General features: G+C 41.2%; 1 protein-coding gene across 1 annotated transcript; it reads right to left on the reverse strand.

Annotated features, from left to right (window-relative positions):
• Positions 1-11,155: 11,155 nt before the first annotated feature.
• Positions 11,156-14,984, reverse strand: LOC100894122 (galactosylceramide sulfotransferase-like). The gene is made up of 3 exons (XM_003731112.2): positions 14,948-14,984; positions 12,426-12,911; positions 11,156-11,905 (listed from the first exon to the last, which is right to left on the reverse strand). The coding sequence occupies exons 1-3, from the start codon at positions 14,969-14,971 to the stop codon at positions 11,156-11,158; spliced, it is 1,260 nt and encodes a 419-aa protein (XP_003731160.2). The 5' UTR covers positions 14,972-14,984.
• Positions 14,985-18,341: the final 3,357 nt, after the last annotated feature.

An 18,341-nucleotide genomic window follows, 5' to 3' on the forward strand; every position in this document is an offset into this window, starting at 1 on the left:
CCATCGTCACCATCACCATCACCATTACCATCGTCACCATCATCATCACCATCACCATCGTCACCACCATCGTCACCATCACCATCATCATCACCATCGTCACCATTACCATCACCATTACCATCGTCACCATCACCATTACCATCACCATTACCATCGTCACCATTACCATCACCATTACCATCGTCACCATCACCATCGTCACCATCACCATTACCATCACCATTACCATCGTCACCATCACCATCACCATTACCATCGTCACCATCACCATTACCATCACCATTACCATCGTCACCATTACCATCACCATTACCATCGTCACCATCATCATCGTCACCATCACCATCACCATCACCATCACCATCACCACCATCACCATCTTTAACATCACCACCATCATTATCATTACCATCATCACCATCACCATCGTCACCATCATCATCATCATCATCGCCATCGTCACCATCACCATCATCATCATCATCACCATCATCATCACCATCATCATCACCATCATCACCATCACCATCGTCACCATCATCATCATCATCATCGCTATCGTCACCATCACCATCGTCACCATCATCATCATCATCACCATCACCATCGTCACCATCACCATCGTCATCGTCACTATCATCATCGTCACCATCACCACCACCATCACCATCAACACCACCATCGTCACCATAATCATCACCATCATCACAATCACCATCATCACCATCACCATCACCACCATGACCACCATCATCACCATCACCATCATCACCATCGTCACCATCATCACCTTCACCATCGTCACCATCATTGTCATTATCATCATTAATAGTAATTAAGCCTTACTCCCTCTGTTTGTTAACGAAGTATATCCTGATGTCTGGTGATAAGTGGAGCATGTTCTCCGATGCGATTAAGATGAACACAGACAGGAGAAGAACAAGAAGCAACAACAATTTCTGAAGAGTAAAAAAATAAATATATTTTAAAGATTCTTCTGTCATGAAGCCTTCATGAAGCGATAAACTGCAGCGTTTTTAAAGATCAGATCATTTGAGTGCACCCGCGAAGGACATGAATAATTGGTTAGCATTTTTGCCATTCATTTACTCGCTCGAAAAGTAATTTAAAAAAAGAAGAAAATATTAATAAAGAGTAAAATAAAATTGCGTTATTTTGTTTTGTTTGTTTGTTGTTGTTTTTTCCGGCGATTTACCGCCTAATGTCTGAACGAGCCTCAAAAATCTAGACCCAAATAATTGTTAAAAAGTCTTTTATGTACAAGTTTTTCCTATGTCGTATTGGCATAGTTTCAAGTCTATTCTACAAGGGGCCGGGGAGGGTATAGCTTTCACAATTCGCTTCAAAGTTGATTTATATAACGTATCAATTATACTGTTTTTCAAAGGGGGCACAACCAACCCATGACCCCTTTTAAATACTCAAGTAAACAAACCGTAACTTCCCCAAAAGAAACAAGTGCCCTTTGGTATTGTGGGTTTACTTATACTTATGTCAAACTTCAGACGCAAAAGAAAATTGAAGAAAAAAAAATGTGATGCTCCTATTTTCTAAGTTTTGTTTGTCAGTGGTTATTTGGAATTATGTGATCCTCTCAATCGCATGGGCCCGCCTGTGTTGATACAAAAGAGCTAAAGAAACATTCTAAATCTTCGCTGAAATTCTGTAATTCTTGAATATATTAAAACGTAGTACATTGAATTTTGTATAAGGAAAGCAGAAAATAAGAGAGAAAATATTGAGAGCGAGAGAGAGAGAGAGAGAGAGAGTGCACGCGTGTGTGTGTGTGTGTGTGTGAGAGAGAGAGAGAGAGAGAAAGGAAGAGAGAGAGAGAGAGAGAGAGAGTGAGAGAGAGAGAAAGAGAGAGAGAGGGTGGAGAGAGAGAGAGATAGGCATATATATATATATATATATATATATATATACAGAGAGAGAGAGAGAGAAAGAGAGAGAGAGAGAGAGAGAGAGAGTGAGAGTGAGGAGAGAGAGAGAAGAGAGAGAGAGAGAGAGAAAGAGGTAGGGGAGAGAGAGAAAGAGTTAGGGAGAGAGAGATTGAAAGAGAGAGAGATGTAGACAGATAGAGAGAGAGAAAGAGAGGAAGAGACACAGGGAGAGAAGAGATATAGAAAGAGAGAGAGAGAGAGAGAGAGAGATTGGAATGGTTGTCTTACCAGACGACCCCTTGACTGTACATGCGCAGTAGGTAACCACATCAGAAAGTCATCCCTTTTCTCCTTTCGAACCATTGTCATGATTGTGTAGGCCTACTCCTCGATCATAAAACTCTTCTTAGCATCTGTAAAACTACATATTAAAATTCCAAGTAATTTATGTAATTTACACGATATGCTTTTTATTTTTTTAAAGGTATATGCTGAATAGGAAGAAAAACTTTAACCAAAATGAAAAAAGGGGAGCCCCAAATACTGACAACAATAAGGATCGCATTACACTCGACATAAGCATCAATATCGTTATTATCACAAACAAAACGAAACAGAATTTTAGCATGAATTTATTATTGTAGATTTAACCAAAAAATGTACCCTATAGCAATAAGTTTTTTGATTTATTTATTTATTTCATTTATTTCTAATGTATTGTCAGGGTAGCCCATTATGGTAGTGGTCTTCTATAGGGCCCTGAGTAATCATGAACACGTTTACATCAAAAAGCGTAACGTTTATACAAAACATTGTACATTATTTTAGAAAGATATAACTCAGCAATATTGTTATTTATATGTTTTTGTATTGGAAAATAAAAAACAATAACATCAAAGTGTCTCTTTATCTCTATATGAAACACAATAATATTAATAATATTGAAGAAAAACTGAAAATAAGGATAACAAGCTTTTGCAAAGACTTCCGCTAATTTAGATTTAAGACAATTTCAATAGCCTTGAATTTTTGAAGTAGGCGAAAATCCCAAAAACATTACGGTATCCGGAGTTCTGGACATGAATTAGATAAGCAATAGGGTATTGAAATTGCGCTAGATTTTATTTCCCGAAGGTCTTCGCGATCATGTTGTACATACGTTTAAATACATACAAATAATAACGAGAATTAGCTTACCATTTGAAACTACCCGTAGCCAGTTAATAGCCGTGTACCGTCTGTCGAAGCTAAAAATACATTTTAGGCGAAACAAGCAATCAGCAAACGGGGCACAAGTAGTCTTCACGGGGAGTTAATAATTGTATCAACTGTCAACGACGAATAACTATCACCAATCATTAACGCAATTACTATATATAATGTTGATTATTATCATCAAACAAGCAGTAAATGGGCACAAGTCTAGACAAGCTGACGTCATCATCAACGCAAAAATAATGTCGATAATCACACGGACCAAGCAAAACTAGAGACCCAAACTATGTCGTTCTAATGTTTCATCACCGGAAAGACATTCGCCTGTTTTCTTCTTCTGAAATACAATGTTACATACCTGATATCCACGATGCGATAGGATGAACTATAGTTGAGGAACTAGTTTCCGAACGCGAAGTGAGCTATCGATCATTGTTCCTTACCGGACTAATAACTGACGCAATAATGCAGCAGAAAAGTTCAAGGGAACTTGGACAAAAGAAAGTTGCGAAAGAGAAATAACCTGTCACAACATCAGACTGGATGACGAAGAATAGGGAGGTGTGCTGTTCCATCACCAAGACCACTTTGAATAAAAGAGTACCTGCTTTGGACTCAGTTGGAACCACCAGCAAGCCAAATTGAAATCTTCATTTCAATTAACTTTGATCTATCTAACATAGGCATGGCGTATGGTGGTGTAGCCTCACATTACAGACTTCTTTTCAACATGTATTTTTTATACAGTAGATTTGCGGGTGCACCATGTGTGAGAGAGAAAGAGAGAGAGAGAGAGAGAGAGAGAGAGAGAGAGAGAGGGTTGAGGAGTCCTGAAAAGGACTCTGACTCAGTAATCTTTCTTGGGGGTGTGGTAGTCCTGAAAAGGACTGTTTTTTGTATTGGTAATGTAATTTTATTTTTTAATGTAATGTAATGTATTTTTTATATTGGTAAATTCATAATCGCAAAGGCTTTCCAGAAATGGAAAGGCGACTTCGATAGCTCTACTCATCATATATTCAATTTTGATTTGATTACCAAAATTCATTTAAGATATACGTACAACGAATAGACATGTAGGCCTATAGTTATATAAACATATTTGATAATTACCGCAAATTAGTGACTCAATCTGTGCGCCATTTCTCTTGGATATACAGCCTTTGAGGGAATGTTTCCGTGACAGTGTTTTAGGTAACTTTGAGTTCCTGCATAACATTAACATAAAAGGGAAGATCGTGAATTGAATGAAGGGAGAAAATAAGGAGAGAGAGAGAGAGAGAGAGAGAAGGGGTGGGGGATGGGGTGGGTGGGGGAGAGAACATGAGCCAGCAAAAGTGAATGGGGCCTAAAGAAAACGGAACAAGTTTTATTCCAGAAAAAATGGGAGACAACAACAAATGTTAAGAAATATGAGGTAAGAAATGTTAAGATGTGGAGGGGGGGGGGGGGGGGAGTGGAGACAGAGAAAGAAATAAATAGATAGAAAGAGAGAGAGAGAGAGAGGGGAAGAGGGTGGATCTGAGACTTGAAAGTGAATGAGGACTAAAGAAAACATTATTAGTTTAAATCTTAGAAAAAAATGGAAGACGTCAAGAAGAAAAAAGAAAGAAATATAAAACAATAAAAGAGAAAACAAAGACTTCCGAAAAAGCTCAACCAACAACCTTGCCCATCAACTTTTGAAATTTGCGAACATAATCCGAACATGATTTCTGTGGGATAGTGATATAGTGAAAATTGCCCTCCTGTTGATTTTCCGAAAAATCCTTGCGAAGGTTTTTTTTAAACGGGTCTTACAGCATAGACTACGACTGAGCGAGAAACCAGTAGGGTGAGGTCAAAGAGAGCATGTGATTGCAAATTGTCATTTTAGTTGTCAAAGTTGCCCCCCTTTTTACACCGCAAAAAATACCCATCCTTCTCCCCCTCTATCCGCTTTTGTCATGTTTTTTCTGGTCACCTCTACATTTTTCTGAACTTTCTAGTTCTACTGCCTTCTTTACTGGCTGCATCCATGCGACTTATTTTGTAGTCCACCCTCTTTCTCTCTCTCGCTTCAGTTCTTTTTCTTCCTTTCCAATCTGCCTACTTAATTGACTATTGGTTGTTTTGGTTCTCTAGGTCAATTTATTTCCTTTAATTTGTTCACCCCCCCCCCCCCCCATCTCGTCATGCCTTCTTCTGCAATATACTTTTGCTTTAGGCCTATCTCTTTTTGTCTATGTTTCATATCATTTCTATCTTTTTAACGCCTCATAATTATCTACGTACCCTGCTCTTCTTCCCCACCCTCTACTACTCGACTCTAGCTCTCTCAGTCCATGCATGCTCACCCCAACACCTCTGTCTATCTCCCCTCCCCCCCACCACATCTCTCTCTGTCCATGCCTCCCCGTCTCTCCCCTAGTCCAGGATCAGGCCGGTTCTTTATATTCCCTACACTTGAATCAAGCCGCCGAAGATGGCGTTCTCAACAAACTCGTACGCTCACCAGCCACTATAGGACGTCCAAATAAATTTAAGGAGCACTCCATCTTCGGCTGGCAGCGGGTAAATAGGGGGAGGTCGTATATGTGGTGTAGATCAGAGCCATCTATGTACAGAGTTTGGCCAACTTGGTTTCACTGGGTCACAACATGGTGTATATTCTTTTGTTTTAATAATGATTGCCCAACAGAGCAGTAGTCGACATGTTGTGTCCAACTTGAACCGGGTTGGCCAAACTCTGTGTATAGCCTGGCTCTGGTGGAGATTAAAATCAAATCTCTCTCCCCGTCTCTGTCAACACACTCTCTCCCTCTGTCAAACTATACTTTTGGATATTACTAATTCAAGTTATAGATAGAAAAGAAGAATTTGAGTCACCAATTACGTGTTTCATATCCATTTTATTTCATGAACTAATACCCCATTCACAGTGGCCTCAAACACCGCGACAGCAGCGGGACTGTCCCGCTGCTGTCGCGGTGTTGTCTTCAGTGTGAAGGCTCGGACCCGTTATAAACTATCGCGGAATAACACCGCCTCGCGATAACGCCGCGACAAACTATCGCTAGGTTCGCCTAGCTACAGCAGCGGGACAGTCCCGCTGCTGTCGCGGTGTTTACTCAGTGTGAAGGCTCTCCGCCATAACACCGCGACAAACACGTGTGATTTGTTTACTTACCTATCACTGACCTCTTTTCTCCAGCAATGGGGAACATAAAGTGAAATAGAAATAAAGTAACCAGTGGATTCAAATTGATTTTATTATTATGTAGATATTATAATTATCCAAATAAAAATATTTCACACTTCAAAAAATTAAAATATTCTGACTGGAAGCAATAAAAATGCTAGTTTGTTAAAAAGTAATATGATCGAGGATACAAAAAGCAACTTGACATGTTTACCTTTTACAATCGAAAACCCCGCGCTGAAGTATTTCCGGTCATATCGGGGTCACTCGCGGGTCATGAGCCATGCATACACGTGTTTGTTACGGAGGTAATAAAAATCACCCGCTGCAGCGTGAATGGGTACATGATATTTATCCCGCTGCTGCAGCGGGATAACTTTTCTACTGTGAATGCATTTGTAGCGGTGTTATGGCGGTGTCGCCGCTCCGCTACAACGCCGCTACAAATTTCAAAACCACTGTGAATGGGGTATAATACCCCATTCACAGTGGCCTCAAACACCGCGACAGCAGCGGGACTGTCCCGCTGCTGTCGCTACAAATTTCAAAACCACTGTGAATGGGGTAATAGATGTAAAAAGCACATCGGCCCCATTTATACTATAAGTCACTATGAACATGCCAGACAAAGAAAGCGGACAAAATATACAGTTCCTCAGGTAGACAAAGGAACATCCCTTCACTGCTATTATGTAAAAATGTGTAGAACAGGTGAATATGCATGTGACACCTGTTCTACATATTTTTTTTACATAATAGTAGTGAAGGGATGTTCCTTTGTCTACCTGAGGAACTGTATATTTTGTCCGCTTTCTTTGTCCGTCATGTTTATAGTAAGTTCGATCGTCGAGGTGTTTTTAGAACACAATATGCTAGTTCCAATTTCATTGGATGGCGCCATCTTGTGTTATGGTCTAGAAAGGCACGAAATAATTTTGTAACAGCATGGAGTTTCTATAGAGATATGACCCAGAGGAGTTTTACAATTTTTCAACCTTCTCTTTTTTGTTCGCTACTGTAGCTTGATTCACACTTTGTAAATTGAAAAGATGGAATGATTCCTAAAACAGAGTTTGTACGTAAGTTCTGCGTTGGGGATCAACTTGTAAAGGCCATTGAACAAATCAGCTCTCTTTAACATAAGAGAAAGGAGACCATGGGGGACAGCTTAGACATTGTTAGCTATATAGAGGGCGCAAGTAGCTACAAGTAGTGCAGCCGCCCGCTTTAATAACATTGTGATGTTTCATTGGTAATCGAATGGAGATGCAGAGCGTGATTTAAATTTGACTCTGATACGAAGCATGAAATCCCGGGTCAGTTTCCATGTAGATTAGTACATGCCAGGCGCGTACACAGGGGGGGGGGGGGGGGGGGGGGTAAACCCCCCCTTGTTAATTTTTGTGTGTAAACCCCCCCTAAATTTCTCTAAAACCCCCCCCCCCCCCCCCTTTTGGATTTTTTTTTTAAATTAAAAAAGAAAAACAACAAAAAATATTCCCATGGTTGACCTAAAAAAGCTGACCTTACCCCCCCCCAACGGAGCAAAATGTCAAATTTTCAAATTTCGAGACCCCCCCCCCCCCCCAAAAAAAAAAAGTGTCCTCTTACCCCCCCCCCCCCCCCCGCTTATTCAGCGTCTGGCTGAGTCGTTGCGAAATTTTCGGCCCGATTTATAAATGTTAACCCCCCCCCTTGAAAAAATCCTGCGTACGCGCCTGGTACATGCATCTAGTGTGGATGGGCCTATTGGGAAGTAAATGAATCGAATGCCTTTCGCATTGCAAATAAAACCTTCACAAATTTGTCAAAATATCATACACATGTACTTTATTATACGAAATTAAACATGACAAATATCCTTGATTACTATCGTTGTCATATCACCTTTGGTGAATTAAAAGCCGTAAAAATTACCCAACAGAAAATTAATTATGACTCCGATCAACTTTTTTGCAACATTATGCTTTACTTTGACAAAGTTTTACCAAATCACGGTCACTCTGACACACTGGTTCAAGTTGAGAGAGGGAAAAAAAGAACATTGTCAAAGTTGGCCTATAATTAAAGGAAAAGTTTTACGTAGCTTTCTTTTTTACTCGTGCTAGCCGCGTCGTAGATGTCAGAGAACTGACAATCAAATTTGTATTTGTCCTACAACTCATTTATAAATTATCTGAACAATCCTGATGAATTTCTTCTGCGACCGTCTTTTTGGTTCTAGGACAATTACCCCCTGGGCAATCACCCCCCGGAAATTTACCCCCCGGAAAACTACCCCCGAAGGACAATTACCCCCCGGAAAATTACCCCCCGAGGACAACTACCCCCAAAGGACAATAACCCCCCGGAAAATTACCCCCGAGGACAACTACCCCCCGAGGACAATTACCCCCCAGAAAATTACCCCCCGGACAACTACCCCCCGAGGACAATTACCCCCCGAGGACAATTATCCCCGAGGACAACTACCCCCGAGGACAATTACCCCCCGAGGACAACTACCCCCGTGGAAAATCGGGATTCAATAGCAAAAGACGATCTGATACATTGAGAGATGGCTACGAGCCTATAAGACCCCCTTCATGAACCCATATTCGTTCAAATACTAGCACGTTGTCTTCCTCGTTACTAAACATTCCCCTTTATATAGAACGGCAGTGCGGCTACTGATTTCCACGAAGGATGTAAGTTTTAGGTAATCGTCAAGTGCTTCTCAAAATGCATAGAAATGCATTTCTCTTGAACAGCGTTATTTCAACTTTTTGAGTCATGGTACCCTCTTAAGAAATGAAAAGTTTCTCCCAAATCCCAAAGTCTTCACAGGCTATCTATTTTGCATGACCCAGGCACTCGCCAAGTGCTATGTTCATGGGTGTCGATCCCGGGGGGGGGGGGGGGGGGGGGGGGGGGGGTGTACAATCATTCCTTCCCCCCTAAACTATTCACCATCACAAAAAAAATGAAGAGACACATTAATGATGAGAGCCCGATGAGAGTAGTTAATGGTTATTACTCGCGAGATGACCATCAATATACACACTTTGCTATCTCATTTTCATAATACATACGTAAATGAGACATCCGTATATGAGACAAGAATAAATTGAATTCTCTCTCATACGGCTTCATGAGGAATTGATGAGAGACTGAAAGGATATAGGCGCGTAGCCAGGGGGCGGTCGCCCCCCCCCCAAAAAAAAAAAACGCCGGCCAAAAATAAAGAGAGAGAGAGAGAAAGAAGAAAGGAAGAGGACGTAGGAATAAAAAAGATTAAGAGTCGAGAACGGTACAACGAATCGTCTTCTTTCTCTAATCATTTAATGAAATGTCAAAAGAAATTGAATTTAGACAAGGAAAAAGAGTCGAGAACGGTACAACGAAACGTCTTCTTTCCCTAATAATTTAATGAAACGTCAAAGCTTCGCGCGGGAGGGGGGGACTGAATTCAGACAAGGATTAAATGTCGAGAATGGTACAACGAATCGTTTTCTTTCTTTATCAATTTAATGAAATGTCAGAGCTTCCGCGCTATGCGCGGAGGAAGGAGAACTACATTCAAACAAGGATTAAGAGTCGAGAACGGTACAACGAATCATCTTCTTTCTCTAATAATTTAATAAAACGTCAAAAGAAATTGAATTTAGACAAGTATTAAGAGTCGAGAACGTAACAACGAATCGTCTTCTTTATCTAATAATTTAATGAAACATCAAAGCTTCCGCGCTTCGCGTGGGACGGGGAACCCCCCCCCTTCCTGCAGCCACCCCCTATAGGGAGCGCTCTTCGCACGCTTCGCGTGCTCACTACCGCCCCCTAAAATCAAATCCTTGCTACGCGCTTGAGAGGATAATAACCAAAGTTGCAAGCCCACATGGGTCCCATATTCTCTGAAATGTTATCTTTATTGAGGGTGACTTGAAAAAAAATTAATAAATTGTAAGGGAGGGGGTGCAACCTGCCACACGCTTCTACCTCTTTGTTGCTTTGATCCATTGCCGAAAATATTTTGGCACCTATCATCCACCCCAACCACGGATAAAAATCGACACCGTTGTGACCAACAATGACGGTCGCATACTACCGGGTACCCATTTAACACCTGGGTGGAGAGTAGCAGGTGCAGGTTAATATCTTGCCAAAGGATATTAGTGCCGGTGTCGTGATTCGAACCCTCGACCTGCGCATATCATACTCCCGCATGACAACATAAATATATAGATAACAGAAATATATAGATAACGTTAATTTCGGATCATGGACGAGGGCCCATTATACAAAGACAAATACACGATCAGCTTATTTAAAAAGTTACAGAGGATGCATAAATGAAATATTACATCTTAATTTCTTTGTTTTGCCATTGTTGGTGAGAGAGGCTGTAAGGCGTACTCATCTGGGCGCAATGTATTGTTGAATTTCTTTAAAAAATGTAATTTCTGTTCTTTACTCGGAAGCAAAACTTCGGGGGAATTGGGCAACTCCCACCCCCCCCCCCATATCGAAGTGAATAATTTGAAAACACTGAAAGGAACTTCACAAATAACATAGAAATTGAAAGTTTATGACATTTTCTGTAAAGAGCAATTTGAAGAGAAGCTTGCATTATATGTCACAGTGTTACAAATTCCTCGGGGGTGATCGTCATTGGGGGTAGTTGTCTTTGGGGATAGTAAATGTCCTTAGAGGAGGGGGGTAGTTTTCCGGGGGGTAATTTTCTGGGGGGTAATTGTCCGTGGGGGGTAGTTTTCCGGGTGGTAATTTTCCGGGGGGTGATTGCCCAGGGGGTAATTGTCCTGATACGTCATATCACATTACGCTCGTAAAGATTTGTCTTTAAGCTACATTGTTTTTAGCATGAATGTAGTCCTTTCTGTCTTTCGATTATCAGTTTTTCTGTTTCATAGTTTTCATCTACTAGCCGTTCGCAAAATAACAAATTGTTTGCTGCTACCACTTTCACCCGCTTCCCTCTCGATCGAACGGTAGTTCCGTTAGCACAAGTTTGTTGATATTCCTGAAGGAGACAGCGAAACCGGGCAAGATCTTGTTGAAATGTAGGGCCATAGCGAGTAATTTTCGTCCAGAGCGATCGATTGAAGTAATCATAGAGTATGGAATCCGCCATGTTCCAACTGCGCAGGCGTGCTTCCTGCTCCCACGTCAAATCGGATCGGAATTGTTCCGCGCGTGCGTTCTGTGTGACGTAGAGAATATCTCTAAAATCCCAGCACATTAGTCTCCGTAGAAGAACCAGCGATTCATCAAAGTGCTCGGTGATCAGGACTAGATCAAGTATACGATCTAGATGTCGGACCATCCGACTCACTGCGTCCGGATTATCGACGTTGAGGGTATCCGCCAGATCAAATAGCTGTCCGTTCCGCGTGTACCAGCGCGCATACCCCGACGCGCGATTCCAATGGAATGTTGGATTGGTAAGGAATCGCGTCAGGTCTTCTGCAAGCGTGCTGTTGCTTTCTAGAGGATGTAAGCCCATGCTGCCCCCAGCGCCGAAGTGAGAGAAGGCAGATTCAAACTGGGCACGTGGTTCACGTAGAATGGTGATAATCTTGAAATTGGGTGACATCAGCCTCTTTAACTACGAAATAAAAGAAACGCAAAACAATAGATTTTATGAGATTGTAAACTCAAACTACGGAAATAAATTGGGCCGTATCACAATCATTTCCATCTGGCTATCAACACAAAAAGTGAGGACTGTTTTAAACAGGTTTCACCCACCCCTTCACGAGCAAATTTGCCAAAAATACATGTACCATTCGAACGTCTTTCTTTTATTCATATTTCTCTTCCATTTTTTGTCTTCTTCTGCAAACGCCTGTCCGCCCCCTCCACTTTATTTGTTTATGTATTGCAATGCACCCAAAGACACCTATATTGTCGGCAAGTTGAGCATTCTGAAAATTATCTCAGGGTACAAGACACCAGGAACACCCATGAGACCGAGAGACCACAAGGATTTCGTGGTCTGTCGGTATCTACGGTCTTCGGGGCCTTGAGCTGTCAGTCTACTGGATAGTCCTGCCCCCTCCTTGCTATCAAATCCTCAGCAAGTGCCTCTAAATTTACTATGATTAACACTCCAATAAGACTCTCACATTGTTCAGATTGGGAAGCAGCCTGAAGTGAGCGGTCATCAAATTGTAATCACGGTACTTCCTATATTCCCCGTCCATGACGCACAGCGGAGGCAACAGTCGTTCAGCTTCTAACTTCAGTTCTGTAAAATGGCCATGTGAGTTTTTCTTATTGTATATAAAAGAGAGCCCACGACTGAAACCGAAGCGATTGATTATTGTCGCCAGTGTGGTACTTCCGGTTTTGTGGGTTTTCACGAAGGCAAGGTTTATCCGAGGTTTACACGCCTGCATCTCAGCATCGTTTCCCCATGCGATGAAGGGTTCAGACTCATCCTTTGAAGAACTTCCGTGCTGGTATATCCTCTTCCATGTTGACATCATGGGCAAGGAGGAGGGACTTTCCCTAGATCTGTATGACGTCATGGAGGCACTGATGTACGAGTGCATCAATTCCAGTATCAGCAATACAAGTGCGAGAATACATGTCCCAACGAACAGTTGCTTCTGCAGTTGGTAAAAGAGTTGGGGAAACAGAGAGAAAAAAGGAAGATAATAGAATTAGACCTAGATAAGGATAAATATACACACAGTATATCAGGGGCGGCGCGAAATGTAGGAAATTGCGAGCGTGAAGCCTTTAAGGCGCGGTCCCGGAAAATGTTGATCCTTAAGCCGGAGCTCTAGGCTTATATGTTACATCCTTAGGCATTTCTGAATGGGTAAACTAAACATCTAATGATCTATGCATTTTTTTTGAAAGGTAAACAAAAAGGGGGAGGGGGAGTTCGCCCCCTGGATCCGCCCCTGTATAGGCCTACATGTATCTCCGTCATCGAGTTACACGCCAATACACATTAAAGCCCTAGGCCCATTATAGAGACCGCGAGAATGATGCAGATGATGATAAACAATAGGGCAGAAAACCTTTTTAATACTATGTAGGGGCCTATACATTGTTGCCAATAAAGTTGGAATATATATTTGGTAAATCTCTTTTCATGAAATGATTATAACACTAACAATATGCCTTTGCCCTATATAATATAGAAATTAGAATGATTGATAAATTCAAAATTATATCTTCTCAAAACTGTTGATCAATCTCTCTGACTCCTCGGATTGATCAAGCTCCGAGTCTGAGAAGATGAGCTTTATCTATCAAGAATAGATATTGTCACAATCGGTTCACGAAGAGCCCAAGAAGTGAAAAGAAGAAAAAAACAAACAAATTACTCTAGTCTAGATCTAGGCCTATCCTAGTAATTATCAATGTAGATCCATGCATTAAATGCTACCAACAAGGCAGCATGACAGATAAATCCTTGAACGTGACCTTAGCTCATCATTGGTGACTCTAGGCCTAACAGTTAGAGTCTAGGTTCCTTCATAAATGATGTAGGTCTAGCCTAGCCTAGATCTAGACAGTTCTGACATCTAGCGATTCATCATCTCTCTGCCAGACTTTCCGACAGTGACACTAGATCTATACTAGATTAGACCTCTAAATTAGATTTGTTTAACTAGATCTAGGCCTAGATCTAGACCTTTATCTACAACTAGATCTAGATCTAGACTCTGGTAGACTTCTATAGCAAAGGTCTAGCCTATAGGGTCTAGACTAAGACAACAAAACTGTAGGATGTAACATTCGAAGTAATAGATCTAGAGGGGGAGGGGGAGGGGGGGGGGGTCGTCAGCACTTCGATTTTTTTCTTCTCTTACTCAACACCCCCCTTTCCTGTTGAGCCAAACAAAAATTGCAGAGTCTACGAGTACGACCTCCCTCGAAGCAGTTCCCCAAAGTTGACAGTCGAGTCCTGCATATTGGAGGAACCGTAGCGAGCCATAGCGCAGCCCCGCCCTGTGACCAACTTTTAATGATCTCCGTGGAACAAGACAAGAGAATGGATTGATTAAAGCTTTCGATTTGCAGTGCAGATCTAGACTTCTAGATCGAATAGATCGAATAGATCGAATAGATCTAACGTTAGAGTCTAGGTCTAGACCCCCTAAATCTAGACTAGTCTAGACTTCTAGTCGGCGCTTGTTCAGAAAGCTATCCAAAATTTGACCCGTATATCCGGCGTGGAGATAGTCTACCCTACTAAAAAGGCCTAGGCCTAGAGTCTACTCCTAGATCTAGATCTATCATTCTAGGCCTAGGCCTAGGCCTACTAGACTAGATCTAGACTCTAGATCTAGGTCTAAAGTTAGATGATACTAGTATTGTCCGGACTCGACTGCACTCGACTGCACGTTAACAGTAGATTAGGCCTAGATCAAATTAGGTCTAGCCTAACAATCAGAGCGACTCTTAATTTTGTATTCTCTTCTTCTTCTTCTCCTTCTTCTTCAGGATAGTCTAATCTGTCTCCTTCACTGCTGAAGATTATTGCAGATGTGTGGATCTCACTTATTATTCTAGATTCCAGGCCTAGAAAATAGTAGATCTAGACCTAGTCTAGTCTAGTCTACGCTAGACAAGTTTGGGTAGGCCTCCTGGTATATAAATAATACATTGATTGTCATTGCTCACTCACCTTATAAAGTCCGGCCTTCCCCATTTTCGACAACAATACCATATTGAATATTGTTATGGTTTAAAAAAAAAGTAAATGATTGGTTCGCTGTAGGCTTATATGTACGGTATACTGTGCGCGTGCTCGTGTCGCACGAGTATGACGGGCGGAACGTGCCATAAACACGACATCTTACTGTACAACCGTACATCCTGCATCGAATGGATGTACGGTTTTAACCAATCAGAACGCAGGAAACCGTACATGATCCAGTTGTGCAACCATAGAACGCTTGCAAAGTCGTTACGTTTACGGGCTGAAATGCCATTGCGATGCTAGACAGGCACGTAGCCAGAGTTTGATGTTTGGGGGGGGGGGGGGGCACATACATGTAATCGATCGAGGTGAAAAAAGGGGTCTAAAAAACTTCAACCGATCTTTTAAATTTAGGGGGGGGGGGCACGTGTCCCCCCGTGCCCCCCCCCCCCGTGGCTACGTGCCTGTTGCTAGACCCCCTATAAATGCATTCTCCAAAAAAATTTCAGATCATCCCTTGAAATGTAGATTTGATAAATCATGAACCAACTACTGAGATCCTCGATCGATAAGATTTTGACCATATTATATTATAGATAACATCGACTGCTATGAGAGGCCTGGCTATCCGCCCAGGCGCGCCTCGGTGTCATTCCATGACGTAACATCCCCTTGAGCCAGTATAACAGCCAGGCCTCGAATTTCAAAGCAGTCGATAGGCCTATATTAAAGAACCGTATTGACCAAATCAGATGGCTAGATTTCTAAAGAGAGGTAAATAATGTTGCATATTGAATATCCGACATGTAAAGGATGTAATAAAGCTTCCTAATATACAAATAAGTTTTAAAAAAAAATAAAAAAAATTATCGTCTTTTTATTGATTTTTTTTTGATTAATTAGCGTGTTTTACAAACCCCGATCAATAATGTGACAGATTAGCTTTTAAGCGAAAAAAAAAAGGCTCGACTCAGGCGCGGATCCAGGACTTGCCGGGGGGGGGGGCACATATATATATATATATTGTAAATATATATATAAATAATCGTAACGACTCAGCCAGCCGCTGAATAATGGGGGGGGGGGGGGGGGGGGGGGGGGTAAGAGGACACTTTTTTTGGGGTCACGAAATTTTTTAATTTGACATTTTGCTCCGTTGGGGGGGGGGGGGGGCACGCCTCTATTTTCAGTATATTTTGGGCGAATTTAGGGCTAATTTTAACATATTTTTTTGGCCGGGGGGGGGGCACGTGCCCCCTGTGCCCCCTCCCCCTGGATCCGTCACTGCGACTCTCCGGCGATCCACAATTTAGGCAAGAGACAGGCCGTTAAATATGTGACGGAGGCATAAAGAGGTTATAGTGATCGACACTTCGTCTTTGTCTGATTGTTTATGGACGGGCATATTCATTTAAAGCTACACTAAAAAAACACATTATTTCACAATATAATGTATAAAGGTTTAAAAAAAAAGGAAAAAAAAAAAAAAAAAATTTTTTTTTTTTAAATATTTTTTTTTAAAGCGTTTTTTCTAAAACTTTAGAAACTACATTAAATTTGGTCTGACGTTACATAGTAATACTGATGATTCAACATTTTGGCGCTTGAGGACACTTGCACTTGCACACACACGCACCACTTGCACCCTTGTTTTTGTTTAGTTTCTCTCTTATCTCTGTCATTGACGTATAATTAGTAGCCATATAAATATGAGATTCATATGCTAATTCTATAATTATTTATATTGAATACAACTGTCTATATTCACATTTAATTGTAATATATATCATTTGAGTATCATGGCCCCCTCTTCTTGTTAATTTGCCAATATTTCACATCTCATTTTTATTTTAGCTCGGTTGACCGTCTACTCAAGCTTTTGCTTATAACGGCGACCTTCTGCTTTCTTTCTTTATACACGCAATGGCCCAACGTATAAGTTTACTCTTACTCATGTATTATACATTTGTTTCTATATTTTGCATATTGTTTGCATACCTTATGTTTTATATAATTATCCATATTTGTTGTATAACTGATTTGTTTGATTGCAGAAAATAAAGTCTTTGAAATGAAATGAAAAATATTTTCACAAATTTATATGTAAAAGGATAGGCCTAGCCTCTTCTCAAATATAGTGATTATTTGCAGTCCATTTACCCTTCTTTTTGTGAAAATGAAGCATGCTTTCACAAAATATCGTGTAATCTTTGAGAGAGAGAGAGAGATTTGATTTCCAACGAAATAAAGCCGTAGGGGAAATGCAAATTTCAAGGGATACATAATAGAGCGGCTATCTTGAAGATTATGAATTGCTAAAATTCGAGGGTTCCACCCCTTTACGAGACGCCCGCTGCCCCTGCATGCACTGCAACATTGAGACCCATCGGGAATACATATCTCTTGTTGTCAGATCGCATTCAAATAGACTTGTTGACGCTGGTAAAGGTTACATACAATAAAATTGTAGGCCTACTACTTTTTCGTATAGGCTGCTGCATGTCGGTCTCTTCGGAACAGGGAGTCGACTTTAGAGAACTTTCATTCTCTCTTAACTCAAGCAAGTTACATGCCATTTGGCGAATGAGGACATTTAATTCCGAGCGAAATCCGTTTAATTAGGCCGGAATTGTGATTTGTCAGCCACTTATTAAAGTTGTCTTCATTCTCAATTTCTCACAGTTTACACCAGTTTGAGCCGTTTAGACCGTCGTGCGCGTTGAGCGGGGATTTAGTACACAGTCATGTAAACTAAAAGCGGAAAGTGACGTCATTGATCTGCACTTTAAGGCATACTGATTGATTATACAAATAAAAGGTGAATAGTGCATACTGTTTTATATTATATATCTTTAGGTATGACAAGCGACCCTTTTACCTGCTAACTACCCCTTTTATTTTGACAATTACCCCTTTGAAATAAATACCCAGTTCCCCTACTTATCAGGATTAATAAATAAGGTGTGCCCCTTGTTTTATGATCCCATATTCTACCAAACTGCTAAAATACGCATCTTGCAAACTTTCATCTTTTTAACCCCACGCCCTTTTGACTTTTGTAGAGTACCAAGGTAACTAAGTGCCCTTCGTTTAAGGATATATAGAGTTCAAGGGTGTCGATTTGTATCCGTGGTTGGGGGGGGGGGGGATGATAGGTGCCAAAATATTTTCGGCAATGGATCAAAGCAACCAAGAGGTAGAAGCGTGTGGCAGGTTGCATCCCCTCCCAACGCGTAGCCAGGATTTCATTGAGGTTCGGTGCAGGGAGGGGGGAATTTCCCCCCTCGCGAAGCGCGGAAGCTTTGACGTTTCATTAAATTATTAGAAAAAGAAGACGATTCGTAGGACCGTTCTCGCCTCTTAATCCTTGTCTGAATTC

This window comes from Strongylocentrotus purpuratus, unplaced genomic scaffold (assembly GCF_000002235.5).
Source record: "Strongylocentrotus purpuratus isolate Spur 01 unplaced genomic scaffold, Spur_5.0 spur5_scaffold_20, whole genome shotgun sequence".
Taxonomy (NCBI): domain Eukaryota; kingdom Metazoa; phylum Echinodermata; class Echinoidea; order Camarodonta; family Strongylocentrotidae; genus Strongylocentrotus; species Strongylocentrotus purpuratus.

Bases quoted from the DNA above. Each gene is read 5' to 3' on its own strand.
- LOC100894122 (XM_003731112.2), bottom strand. From the start codon at position 14,971: ATGGGGAAGGCCGGACTTTATAAG. The intron at 12,912-14,947 runs GTGAGTGAGCAA...TACCAACTGCAG, and splicing joins GGAAGGCCGGACTTTATAAG to AAGCAACTGTTCGTTGGGAC. The intron at 11,906-12,425 runs GTGAGAGTCTTA...TTTATTTCGTAG, and splicing joins TGCTTCCCAATCTGAACAAT to TTAAAGAGGCTGATGTCACC.